The sequence below is a fragment of the Cololabis saira genome, chromosome 8 (genome assembly GCF_033807715.1).
Source record: "Cololabis saira isolate AMF1-May2022 chromosome 8, fColSai1.1, whole genome shotgun sequence".
Classification (NCBI taxonomy): domain Eukaryota; kingdom Metazoa; phylum Chordata; class Actinopteri; order Beloniformes; family Belonidae; genus Cololabis; species Cololabis saira.
The window spans coordinates 2,667,382-2,681,446 of NC_084594.1; the positions used below are offsets into that span (position 1 = coordinate 2,667,382).

At 43.7% G+C, this 14,065-nt stretch overlaps 1 protein-coding gene across 1 annotated transcript in view; it reads left to right on the forward strand.

The window, feature by feature from the left end:
* The window catches only part of cenpp (centromere protein P), a 164,746-nt gene that overhangs the window by 2,138 nt on the left and 148,543 nt on the right, over nt 1-14,065 (forward strand). Inside the window, exons 2-5 of the mRNA XM_061726597.1 lie at nt 561-709; nt 2,429-2,583; nt 4,960-5,054; nt 8,619-8,707. Coding sequence (XP_061582581.1) covers nt 564-709; nt 2,429-2,583; nt 4,960-5,054; nt 8,619-8,707 — 485 coding nt within the window. The 5' untranslated portion in view covers nt 561-563. The remainder of the gene's footprint in view (nt 1-560; nt 710-2,428; nt 2,584-4,959; nt 5,055-8,618; nt 8,708-14,065) is intronic.

Sequence of the window (14,065 nt, forward strand, 5' to 3'; positions counted from 1 at the left end):
CCGTCCACACGCTTTACCGTACAACGTGATGTAGACGGGCAATTGATTTCCAAGCGTAGATAGCGCGACTGCCTCTCCGAAGCGGAGATGGCGTGACCGCAGTCACAAACTCGTACGATCATTATAAAACCAAAACTCTTCACGGAACGCAAAGCAAAGAACAGCATTACCCATAATGCAGCTGAAATCAGAAGAAATGCCCCCAAATAAATGTATTCCAGCTCAGAGCCGATGTTTTTTTTTAATATGCTTTGCCTGTTTTTGCAAATTTCTTGTTAGGATGAGTGGTTTTTAATGGATAATTAACTTCATTATCTTAGTCAAACTATTTGAGGGAAGAGACAGGGCGGAGGGTTGTGCTCCTGCATGTGCGCTCAATCCTCGCTGATTGGGATGTACAGAGAAACCTGCGTGGATTTGGGCGAACGCACAGTTTTGTACATCGGAATTTTTGCGTTCGTGTAAATTTCACGCACGGTTTCACGTTGAAATCCACGCACTCTTAGTACATGAGGCCCCTGGTGTCTTTAACCCCTGAATCGTCCCGGTATCTCCCCCAGAACATGAGCCAGAACATGAGCCAGGAGGTGGAGAAGCTGCAGCTGCAGGTGCAGCAGCTGCAGGAGGAGGTGCAGCTGCTACAACGACAGAGAGACGTCTGCAACCAGAACCTGGATCTGCAGCTGGAGGGACCGGTACGGGAGGCCATGTGAGTTAAACCCAGATACAGTCCAGACCACCTAGACCAGGACCAGGACCAGGACCAGTCAGGGAGGCCATGTGAGTTAAACCCAGATACAGTCCAGACCACCTAGACCAGGACCAGGACCAGGACCAGTCAGGGAGGCCATGTGAGTTAAACGCAGATACAGGTGGAGACTTGTAGTCCAGACCACCTAGACCAGGACCAGTCCGGAAGCCATGTGAGTTAAACCCAGACACATACAGTCCAGACCACCGGCATCAGGACCAAAATAAGACCAAAATAAGACCAGAGTATCAAGACCAGGACCGATTCATCTCCAGACCAAACAGAAACCCAGTTCTGTCCTGATCCTGCGTGATTGTAGAATCATCCTGGTTCTAGTTTCCATATGAGCTTGTTTTCAACTGCAGCTCAATAACACAGAGAAGTGGATGATGATGTTGAACTTACTAGAAATTAGGGCTGGGGATCCATTCAAATGTCAAGAATCGATTCGATTACGATTCTTAAGATTCAGAATTGATTATCACGCTTTGATTCGATTGATAGTTGATTCAGGACTAGTTAGTAGTCGAGACATTTCAACTTTATTCACGAAATTTCGACTTTATTCTTGAAATTGTTTTTCAACATTATTCTCGACATTTTGACTTTTTTCTCGACATTTTGACTTTTTTCCTCAACATTTTGACTTTTTTCTCAACATTTTGACTTTTTTCTCAACATTTTGACTTTTTTCTCCACATTTTGACTTTTTTCTCAACATTTTGACTTTTTTCTCAACATTTTGACTTTTTTTCTCAACATTTTGACTTTTTTCTCAACATTTTGACTTTTTTTCTCAACATTTTGACTTTTTTCTCAACATTTTGACTTTTGCACAATAAAAAAAAAAATTTTCCCCTCTCAGATATTTTTTCTCCTGCCTGGCCCTAACACTCTTCCGTAGATTTAAACCGTATATCAGCTTCACTGAAATGGACCTGATGCTTAATCAATCACAACTACATGCAAATATTATTCATACATTTATTCAATCAAGGCCGTTATAGGCAAGGCAAGTTTATTTCTATAGCACAATTCAACACAAGGTAATTCAAAGTGCTTTACATTAAAAGCGGCAAGACATAATTAGACAGTAAATAACAAATAAAATGAAATAAAACACTAAACTGTAATTAAATACAGACACATGCAGATGCACCAAAACATTAAATCAGATAGTCAATAGTTTACAAAACTGTACATTAACCAGAGGAAGAACTGCTGATACCAGATTCTGTCACCAATGATCCGAGACCTGAGACCTGACGAGACCTGACGAGACCTGACGAGACCTGACGAGACCAGAGACCTGACGAGACCTGACGAGACCAGAGACCTGACGAGACCTGACGAGACCTGACGAGACCTGACGAGACCTGACGAGACCAGAGACCTGACGAGACCTGACGAGACCAGAGACCTGACGAGACCTGACGAGACCAGAGACCTGACGAGACCTGACGAGACCTGACGAGACCTGACGAGACCAGAGACCTGACGAGACCTGACGAGACCAGAGACCTGACGAGACCAGAGACAAGACAAGACCAGGACCACAAACAGGTGTTCTCCAGACCTCCAGGTGAGGTCCAGGTTTTAAAAGCTCCTGGTTTGGGTCTTAAAAGAGTAATAAATAGATAGTAAATGGTATTAAAAGCTCCTTGTCTGCGTCCTCAGGGCGTATCTGTGCGGCCGGGCGGCGGGCCGAGGGAGGGAGGTTCTGCTGGCCGGGCTGGTGGAGGAGGTGGAGGAGATGGAGGACGACCTGAAGCTGCAGAACCAGATGAGCGGAATCAGCCTGAGGAGCTGCAGCAGGAAGAAGCTGCAGAGCAGTAAGAGATCCATCCATCCATCCATCCGTCCGTCCGTCCGTCCGTCCGTCCGTCCGTCCGTCCGTCCGTCCGTCCGTCCGTCCGTCCGTCCGTCCGTCCGTCCGTCCGTCCGTCTATCCATCCATCCATCCATCCATCCATCCATCCATCCATCCACTAGGGATGGGCGGTATGGACTAAAAAATGCATCACCATAATTTCTGGCATTTATCCTGATAACGATAAAATAATGGGAATCTTTCTTTCTTTCTTTCTTTCTTTCTTTCTTTCTTTCTTTCTTTCTTTCTTTCTTTCTTTCTTTCTTTCTTTCTTTCTTTCTTTCTTTCTTTCTTTCTTTCTTTCTTTCTTTCTTTCTTTCTTTCTTTCTTTCTTTCTTTCTTTCTTTCTTTCTTTCTTTCTTTCTTTCTTTCTTTCTTTCTTTCTTTCTTTCTTTCTTTCTTTCTTTCTTTCTTCACGTACGTTGTGCGTGGATTTAATGCAGAACAATAAATCAGTTTTACACAAAAACGTCATCTAGGGGAATTTATCGTTTTTACTGCGAGATACAAATTCTTATCGTGGGGATTTTTTTTGACGGTAAATCGTGAACGGTAAAATATTGCCCATCCATGGAGTCAGAATAAATCTTCTGTTTGAATGAATGAATGAATGGTTTATTTCGGTTACATTATATGCAACTTAACTTGTGTGCATGTAACTAACAAAAACATTATCCTACATATTTACACTAATCAGTTTCACACAATAAACAATAAAACACAAACTCTGTGTAACTGAAAAAGGAGTCGCTGAAGCCGAAGCTTAACTTATAACCCAGTTTATCAGTAATACAAAAGAAAGAAAAGAACATTTACTCTAAATCGCTCTGCATAATTACATTATATTCACATCATTTTGCATTGTAATCCTTAAAGATTTTTTTAAAACTCAACAGAGATCTACATAATTTCAGTTAATCACAAAGTCCATCCCATAATTTGACTCTCAAAAATGAAACACATCTGTATTTAACATCAGTCCTCACATAACAGGTTTCAAAGACCCTTAGCCTTCTTAAATTATAATTTGTTTCTTTTAATCTGAAGAAATGTTGAATACAAGTAGAAAGGCTTTTATTCTTAACTCGAATAATATTTCTAATGTTTTTAAATAAACAATATCTATGAATTTTAATGTGCCCGACTCTATAAATCATTTATTAAGAATAATAAATAAAGAAACTTTATTTATTCTTATAACTCTTTTCTGGAGTTTAACTATAGGGTCTATATAAATTCTGCATGTGTTTCCCCAAATCCTCACAATATGACATGTGTGGCTTTAGAAGAGAAAAATACAATATGTACAGACATTTTTTGTCCAACAGATCTCTTGTTTTGTAAATAATACCAATAGATCTTGACAATTTCTGTCTAATGTAATCAATATGTGGCTTCCAACATAGTTTAGGATCTATAATTACTCCCAGAAATGTTGTTTCATATACTCTTTCAATTCCGACTCCATTTAGTTTAAATTTTATTTCACAATTAGTTCTAACACCACGAACACCATGAATTTTGTTTTATTTTAATTTAAGGATAATTTATTGATATCAAACCATTTTTTTTAACATGATCAAGTCCCTCTCTGCTGTTTTCAATCATTATTTAATGTCTGGTCCTGAACAGAACAGGTTTGTATCATCTGCAAATGTAATACATTTCACTTCATTCAATGCTATAAAAATGAATGAATGAAAGAAGATATATTTATTTCGGCCAGGTCATTCATAATGTAGACACAACCAGAAAGCATTAGTTCACATAATAAAGAGACCTAACCGAAAAGGAATAGGCTGAAGCTATTGCTTATTTACGCCGACCCTTCTCACATGATCAACTTATTCAGATCAAACATACAAAACATAGTACAAAAAAAAATAGATCATATTGTTTACACAATCCCGAACATAATTCCGTAATAGTATCATCTACTGGATCCCTCATATTTTTCAAACACATTAAACTTAAACAAACGTTTGAATGCATGAATCGACTGGCACATCTTCAATTTTTCATCAAGTGCATTCCATATATTTACACCCCTTACAGTAATACATTGATCTTTAATTTTAGTCCTAGACTCTGGTTTTTCAATCATATGTTTCCCTGGAAGCTCATATCTACTTACCCTTATTTTAAACATGCTTACAATTTTACTAGGTAACAATCTGTTGAACACTTTGTACATTATCAATGCTTTTATTAATTATATTTATATATTTATTAATTATAAAATATCATTTAAATAAAGCTGCTGCCTTTGAAAACGTCATATTTCCTGTGTTGTGAGTGAAAGTGTGTTGTTGACGAGGTTTCCGTGTCCTGGTTCCAGGTGGACCTGAGCTGGTCCAGGTCTGTGTTTCCGGTTCCTGCTCCGACCTGAACTTCCAGCTGGAGTTCCTGCTCTCCCAAGTCTCCCAAGTCTCCGTGAGTCCACGTTGTTCTGTTTTTCTGCTCAGTGGAGATGGAAGGATGTCTGTCCTCCAGCAGGGGGAGACAGAGACACGTCTCAGTCCTCAGACTTCAGACTAACCAGGGTTCCTACGGGGGCTGGAAATCCTGGAAAGTGCTTCAATTTCAATGTCGTGTTTTCAAGGCCTGAAAATTGCTGGAATTTTAGTTAGTTTAGTAAGATGAAACATAACTAGATGTTTACAGCACGATACAATGTACATATTGGTGATAAAAATTGGAAAAAATAATCATGAGTATAAATATTCCTGTACATATTTTACCCCAGCGATAAGGTGCTTTAAGATTTTGAAAATGACCCTTGAAAGTGCTTGAAAGTGCTTGAATTTGACCTTGAAAAATGTGTAGGAACCCTGAAGAACACGAGACTCAGAGACGGGTCCTGGACCGGTTCAGGTCCCTGGTACTGGGTCAAGGACGGGAAGAGTATCAGGGCCATTCAGGAGGAAAAATATTTGAAAGGGGAAGATTTTTTTTTTATTGTGCATTTCGAGAAAAAAATTGAAATGTTGAGAAAAAAGTCGAAATGTCGGGAATAATATTGAAGTATAATTTCAAGAATAAAGTCGAAATTTTGCCCTTTTTCTTGACATTTCCACTTTTTTGTCGAAGTGCAAAGTCTGTCAGAGACACATGTGGACAGATGTTCTGGTTCCACTCAGGGAAAACCCACAATGATCCAGACTGAAGGAATAATTATTATAATAATTATAATAATTAATCTTCCACTGAAACTAAACAGACGTCACTTTTTCATCCAGTTCAACAGAATCTTTAAAAATACAAAAATAAAACTGGACGGAAAAGACGTGTCCACCTGTCTAGTGGTGTCTAGTTTTGACACCACGGTACCAGCAGAGACACTTTTAACCCTTTAAACAGTCCGACTGACTGAAGACACCTGACACGTCCATCACAGGACACTTTAGTCTAACCGTCACCATGGAAACGGGACTTGTTTCCGTTGTCGCGGGTCAGAGTTGAATGCGTTTGTGTGTTTATGAACCAGGATGATGAAACTAGGACATGTTAGACGACTGTCCTGGGGCCTTATTTATAAAGCTTGCGTGCTACAAAACAGGGGATTATTTACGCAAAGGTTGGGATTTATTAAAAAAAACGTAACTGGAAAATGTGCGTACAGGTATCTTTACGCAAACTTTGATCCTGGCGCAGGAACATTTTGAAGATCTGGGGAACTGGCGACGCAGGTGAGGTGGTGAAATGAAGCCAGACTCATGTCATCACATATCAGACTTACAGGACTGTCTCAGAAAATTAGAATATTGTGATTTTCTGTAATGCAATTACAAAAACAAAAATGTTATACATTCTAGATTCATTACAAATCAACTGAAATATTGCAAGCCTTTTATTATTTTGATATTGCTGATCAGGTTTACAGCTTAAGAAAAAAAATTTGAATATTCTGGGAATCTTAATCTTAATCTGTAAACCATAATCAGCAATATTAAAATAATAAAAGGCTTGCAATATTTCAGTTGATTTGAAATGAATCCAGAATGTATGACATTTTAGTTTTTTTAATTGCATTACAGAAAATAAAGAACTTTATCACAATATTCTAATTTTCTGAGACAGTCCTGTATGTGTTCCGTAAGTGAGCCATTACCCAGGTATTTGTAGGTACTACGTTCATAAATCATACTTCCATCTTCAGATGGTATGGAGTGATGAATAGCACCAGATTGATTATTTATCGTGACAAGGTAACAATCAGTCTAGCTGCTGAGTAAGAATATAAATTGCGTGGTGACAGCCGTGCGTAATGCTCGACCCTCACACACATTGCTATAAGGGCGAAAGGGCTCAGAGCGAAAATGAATTAGTCTATGTCGGGGATTAGCAACCCGCGGCTCTAGAGCTGCGTCTCTTTAGCGGCGCCCTAGTGGCTCCTGGAGCTTTTTCAAAAATGTTGAAAATGGAAATCGATGGGGGAGGGGAATATATTTTTGGTTGTTTTCTGTAGGACAAACATGACACAAACATTCTGAACGTCTTCCAACGCTGTAAAAATGTGTAGAATAAATATTACATTTCAACATTTCTGTTAACGAAGATTTGTACTGAAGAGAATCAGGGCCATGCAGGAGAAAAAATATTTGAGAGGGGAAGATTCTTTTTTCATTATGCACTTTGAGACAAAAAGTCGAAATGTCGAGATTAATGTTGAAATACAATCTCAAGAACAAAGTCGAAACTGTTCCTTTTTTCTCGACATTTTGACCTTTTTCTCGACATTTTGACCTTTTTCTCAACATTTTGACTTTTTTTCTCAACATTTTGACTTTTTTTCTCTCGACATTTTGACCTTTTTCTCAACATTTTGACTTTTTTTCTCAACATTTTGACTTTTTTTCTCGACATTTTGACTTTTTTCTCGAAGTGCATAATGAAAAAAAAAATCTTCCTCCGCTAAAATATTATTTAGATTTTTTTTCCTGCCTGGCCCTAATACTCTTCCATAGATTTGCATAACAAAAAGAGTCATGTGGAAAGACATTAACATGCTACATTTGCAGCCGAGGACCCAGTTCTAACTAATATAGAAACATGCAGCATGTGTTGTCTTCATTTTAAGATGATACAAGACTTTTAATTTTTTGCCGCTCCAGAAACATTTGTTTTTCGTGTTTTTTTTATTTTTGTTTTTTTTTTTGTCCAATATGGCTCTTTCAACATTTTGGGTTGCCGACCCCTGGTCTATGTGAACCGTAAAAAATCGCATTCAATAAATGTACAAGTCATTTGTGCCTCAAACATGGTTCTGATAAATTTAGTGGCACGGTGGCTCGACACGTCTCTTTCATCCTGACGCACAGCCGTGCAGGAAACAGACTGCAGGTGGCGCTGCGCATGATGGCTGGCAAATCATCGATGTGTCGATGCATCGCGATGCGTCACGTGACGATTTGGAATCGATTAATAAAAAAAATGTAAGTTATCCTATCCAGATTCCAGACTGAATAAGCTGCTGAATCATTTCATTTTCAAGAATGCACATTTCTTATTGTTCACTGTAAATATGGCAGATATGTTTACACTAAGTTCATATCTTGTTTACTTGAATTAATGAACTCATTAAATCCAGGGCGTGACCGTTTTCAGTGTTTTCCGCCAATAGAGGGCGCTCTCATGCAAGTGCAGCTTTCCCTGGTCAAAGTTAAGGAAGTCAAAGAGCAAATGTTTACATAGTCATAAAATAAATGTCAAATGTTCAAAAAACCTTGTTATTTACTTAATGAGTGTTGTTAGAGGAACTGAGTTAATTGATTGGCTTTTTATTTACAAATTTAGCCACAGATGAAGACAAAATCAATCTTGTATGGAAAAAAGCATTAAAAATCACAGTAATCAAAGAATCGTGGCACCAATAATCGAAATAATCGAATCGTGAGGTACCCTTGTTTGCACACCCCTGACCCCGGCCCGTCATAACCTGTAAACAGAACGGTTGTGGGCGTGGCCTCACTAATGGGCGGAGTCTGTGTCCTGCAGGAGGGGCGGAGCCGGGAGGCGTCGGTCAGCCGTCTCAACGTGGTGCTGGACTCCGACGACCTGCAGAACTTCTGCAGCTTCCTGTCCAGGTACGAGCCAACGCTAACGCCGCCACTGCCGCCGCCCGAACACACGCCTGGCGGCGGTTTGTGGGCGTCGACCTGCGTCCTGATGAGCTGATGTTTTCTCAAGGTCGCGGTTGAACATTCATCGTTTCCTAACGAGTCTAATTCAAGGCGTAGTGGAAAACCCAGGTGAACTCTGGGAGTGATGCGGGACGGATGGGATGTGACAGGACCGGTGATGGCTGGGGGCGGCGGCGCCGCTGGCACCGGCCGGCAGACGCCGTGTCATCTGTTTACGTTTGTGGTCCCGGTCCACCGACCCGGGAGGAGGGAGGCGTCCTCCGTCCTCTTCCTCGCTTCTGTACCAAAGTGAGGAAGATGCTTCTGCTTTTTTTTTTTGGGGTGGGGGTGTGACATCCACTGCCAATCCATGAAGCAGGCACACACGGAGGCACACATCAAGCACTGGAAATCTGCATCAAAAAACACAAAACCAACAAAACCAACACGGAGCCGACCAAAACACAAGCAGCAATCGACCCAAATCACAGTCTGAGCTAAGCTACCGCTAACTAACCCCAAAAACTACAGAGCAAACATGCAAGTGAACAAGCCTGTGTGTGCGTGTGTGTGTGTGTGTGTGTGTGTGTGTGTGTGTGTGTGTGTGTGTGTGTGTGTGTGTGTGTGTGTGTGTGTGTGTGTGTGTGTGTGTGTGTGTGTGTGTGTGTGTGTGTGTGTGTGTGTGTGTGTGTGTGTGTGTGTGTGTGTGTGTGTGTGTGTGTGTGTGTGTGTGTGTGTGTGTGTGTGAGAGATAAACCAAACAAAGCTCCACCTGAAGTGTATCTATAGTGGGGGAGGGGGAGGAGGCAACCCCGCCACCTGCGAGACCAGAGGCCGACGAGGAAGAACCCAGACCACCTGCAACCCCACAGAGGGGAGAAGGAGGGAGGCAACCCACCGCCAGCGAGGCCCCCCTCCTCCCCACGGCGCGGGAAGAAGCAGCCAGAGATCCCGCGGCGGCGGACCGCGACCCGGCAGGGGGCCAGCCTGCCCGGAGAGACAGAGCCGCCCGGCCGCCGACGCGGGCAGGCGCACCCTCCTCCACGAAAGTGGCCCTCCAAGACCAGAGGGGCGCCCCGCCGCGGAGGCAGCGGGGGGGACCGGAGACGGGCCCGGAGAGAGGGAACCCCCCAACAGGGCGACACCCGTGCAGGCCCGACAACGGAGGGCCCCAGACCCAGGCATCCCATTCATTCATCCATTCACCTATCCGATACCTATACTAATAATAAGATATACTATACATAATAATAATAATAATAATAATAATAATAATAATAATCATCTTTGTATAATATAATATTGATAAATGATTACGTTTTGTTGTCCTGCCAATGGAGGCTCAAATCCTCCATGGCAGGACACTTCCACACCGCATTCTCACCGACACAGACACACAATCACGCACCGTTTCCCCCTCCCCGGGGGGGTCCAGCGCCGCCAGAAGGCACCCCAGGCTGCACGGCGAGCCCCGCCGGGCCCGGGTACCCCGACCCACCTATCCCAGGCCGGCGAGGGAGCGCGGGTGATGTGGGACCTCCTCCTAACCCTGGTGTTGAGTGCATGTGATTAATGCCATAAAAACAGGGAGGGGGAGGACCAGTTATCAATTTGACACCGACCCCCCCCCCCCTCCCGAACTAAATAACTAATAAGTGTTGAATGTGCAGTGTCTAAAGTGCTGTTAAAACCGTGTAAAGGGGGGAGTGCCGGGCCACGCGGGACAATGCCCCCCACGACCCGGACCCCCCGCCCCTTCTCCTATGTGCGTATGAATCGTGTAGGGGGGGAAGGAGGGGGGGCCGAAGCCAGGACGCCCACGCTCCCCCACCGGCCATCCAGTAGACGGGGGCCGGCCCTCCGAGCCGGGCCAGGGCCCCACCGTACCTTCACGTGCGCCCCCGGCGGCACCGGAGCCCCCAGACGGAGGGGGAAACGGTCCAACATCCCCCCATTCATACTGACAACATAAGAGATAGACACCTGGGAATGGTGCCACCCCGCCGCCGCGCCCGCCCGTGCACCCCCCCCCTGGGCCACCCCGGCGGACACCCCAAAGGTCAGGGAGTCCCCACAGACGCAGGGGCACGGGGCCCCCGCCCAGCGACGGAGCACCAAGGCAGCAATGCCCCCCCAGCGCAGACAGCCACCCCCCACCCAGGCAGGGTAGGGGGTGGTTAGACGACACTCTCTTCATCAACGAGGCCTCGTTAGTCGTTAGACGACACTCTCTTCATCAACAAGGCCGTTCCCCCTGTCGGATCCACCGACGCTGAATAATGTGGTGCGTTCAAGCGTCGGGGGAATTCTCCATCTCTGAAACCGCAATCTGCCAGAAGCATCTGCTCCGCGCCGCGGCCAGACACATCTGGATTATATGACGACGTCTGCAGATCCTGGCAGAGAGAGACGGAAAAATACTGGAGATAATGACTCTGTGTGTGTGTGTGTGTGTGTGTGTGTGTGTGTGTGTGTGTGTGTGTGTGTGTGTGTGTGTGTGACTCAGAGAGAGACATTTGTTTCATGCAACATCACAATAAAATAACTTTTAAAATAGAAAACAATTGTGCAGCTTGACGACTCTGAGCGGTAACCGTGGTAACCGGGCTGCAGGTATCAACCCACCGACCGCCAGGCTTTGGTCATAAAGGAAAGATGTCGTGAGGTTAGCGGAACACGAGGCTGCGGCGGCGGGAGCCTGGAAATCAGAAGAACTTTAATTAAACAAGAAGTAAACAAGTCGGTGCTTCTGACTAGTAGATAAACTTGTGCGTTGCTTGGGCCTGGATGTTTCCTCACAAAAAGACCACAACAAGTAAGAGTGAATGAAACATTGTCTAGTCTTTTATCATCCTCCACCGGGAAACCTCAAGGCTGTGTTTTAATACATTTTATATAATACATTTTAGTTGTAAAGCACTTTTCATGATAATCTCAATAATCTCAAAGTGCTAACATAAATAAAGGGAATAAAATCAAGACACATAAAAGACCAGAGCTAAAAAAAGCATAATAATAATAATTAAAGCTGCAAGCAGCGATGAACGGGCCCTCGCACTCACGTCCACCGCCCCCAATAAGCATATCAGAAATGACAGCACCCACGACTCTCTATGTCAAACCCTTAAAAAGTTATAGCAGAAAATAGGGACAACCAATCAGAAGAAGGGGTGGGGCTAATTCAGCCCAATGAAGGTCAAGGACTCCATACAGAATCTGATGACACCACCCACTACTCTCTATGTCAAAACATTCAAAAGTTATAGTAGGAAATAGGGACAACCAATCAGAAGAAGGGGCGGGGCTAATTAAGGCCAATGAAGGTCAAGGACTCCATACAGAATCTTATGACACCACCCACGACTCTCTATGTCAAACCATTCCAAAGTTATAGCAGAAAATCGGGACAACCAATCAGAAGAAGGGGCGGGGCTAATTAAGGCCAACGAAGCTTAAGAACTCATTACAGAGTCCCATGATACCACCCATGACTTCCTATGTCAAACCATTCAAAAGTTATAGCAGAAAAAAGGGACAACCAATCAGAAGAAGGGGCGGGGCTAATTCAGGCCAATGAAGGTCAAGGACTCCATAAAGAATTTGATGACACCACCCACGACTCTCTATGTCAAACCATTCCAAAGTTATAGCAGAAAATCGGGACAACCAATCAGAAGAAGGGGCGGGGCTAATTAAGGCCAACGAAGCTTAAGGACTCATTACAGAGTCCCATGACACCACCCACAACTCTCTATGTCAAACCATTCAAAAGTTATGGCAGAGAAAAGTATTCTAGGGGGCGCTGTTGAACCGTTAGCCACGCCCATTAATGCAAACCATGAAATATCAAATTTATCGCCAAGTCTGGCTTGCATGCAAAATTTGGTGACTTTTGGAGAACGATCAAATATGGACCAATCACATGAAGGGGGGGCGCGCCTTTTGGCGTCTAGCGTCGCCACGGTAACACTTTTGAAAGAGAAAAGTAATGCGTGGTGTCGCAGGATGTAGACGCACATTTTGATGTATAACACACCTGGGTGCACGTTACGGTTCGGGCTGAATTAACTGCCGAAGGAATGGCATAAATTTCGCCAAAATGACACAATTTATTCAAAATGGCCGACATCCTGTTCGGTTTCGGCCATGGCTCCAAGAGACTTTTCTTTTAGTTGCAACATGATACAGGTGTGTAGCGATTTTCGTGCATGTACATCAAACCGTATTGTGGGGCTTGAGGCACAAAGTTTTCCGGGGGGCGCTGTTGAGCCATTTTGCCACGCCCATTAATGCAAACCATGAAATATCAAATTTATCGCCAGGCCTGGCTTGCATGCCAAATTTGGTGCCTTTTGGGGAACTATCAAATATGGACCAATCAGATGAAGGGGGGGTGCGCTTGTTGGCGTCTAGCGTCGCCACGGTAACACTTTTGAAAGAGAGAAGTAATGCGTGTAGTCGCAGGATAGAGACGCACATTTTGATGTATAACACACCTGGGTGCACGTTACGGTTCGGGCCGTATTAATTCTCGAAGGAATGGCTCATATTGCTCCAAAATTACGCGATTAATTCAGAATGTTCAAAATGGCCGACTTCCTGTTCGGTTTCGGCCATGGCGCCAAGAGACTTTTCTTTTAGTTGCAACATGATACAAGTGTGTACCGATTTTCGTTCATGTACGTCAAACCGTATTATGGGGCTTGAGGCGCAAAGTTTTTTCTGTCTGAACCAACCAGATGAAGGGTGGGCGCGCTTTTTGGCGTCTAGCGTCGCCACGGTAACGCTTTTGAAAGAGAAAAGTAATGCGCGTAGTCGCAGGATGGAGACGCACATTTTGATGTATAACACACCTGGGTGCACGTTACGATTCGGGCCGTATTAACTGCCGAAGGAATGGCATAAATTGCGCCAAAGTGACACGATTAATTCAAAATGGCCGACATCCTGTTCGGTTTCGGCCATGTCGCCAAGAGACTTTTCTTTAGGTTGTGTACTGATACAGGTGTGTACTGATTTTCGTGCATGTACGTCAAACCGTATTGTGGGGCTTGAGGCACAAAGTTTTCCGGGGGGCGCTATTGAGCCATTTTGCCACGCCCATTAATGTAAACCATTAAATATCAAATTTTTCGCCAGGCCTGACTTGCATGCAAAATTTGGTGACTTTTTGGGCACGTTTAGGGGGGCAAAAAGGCCCTCCTTTCGTCAGAAGAAAGAAAGAAAGAAAGAAAAATTCCTACAGATACAATAGGGCCTTCGCACTGAAGGTGCTCGGGCCCTAATAATAAAAAAGCATTAAAAAAAGCATTAAAAAAGCAT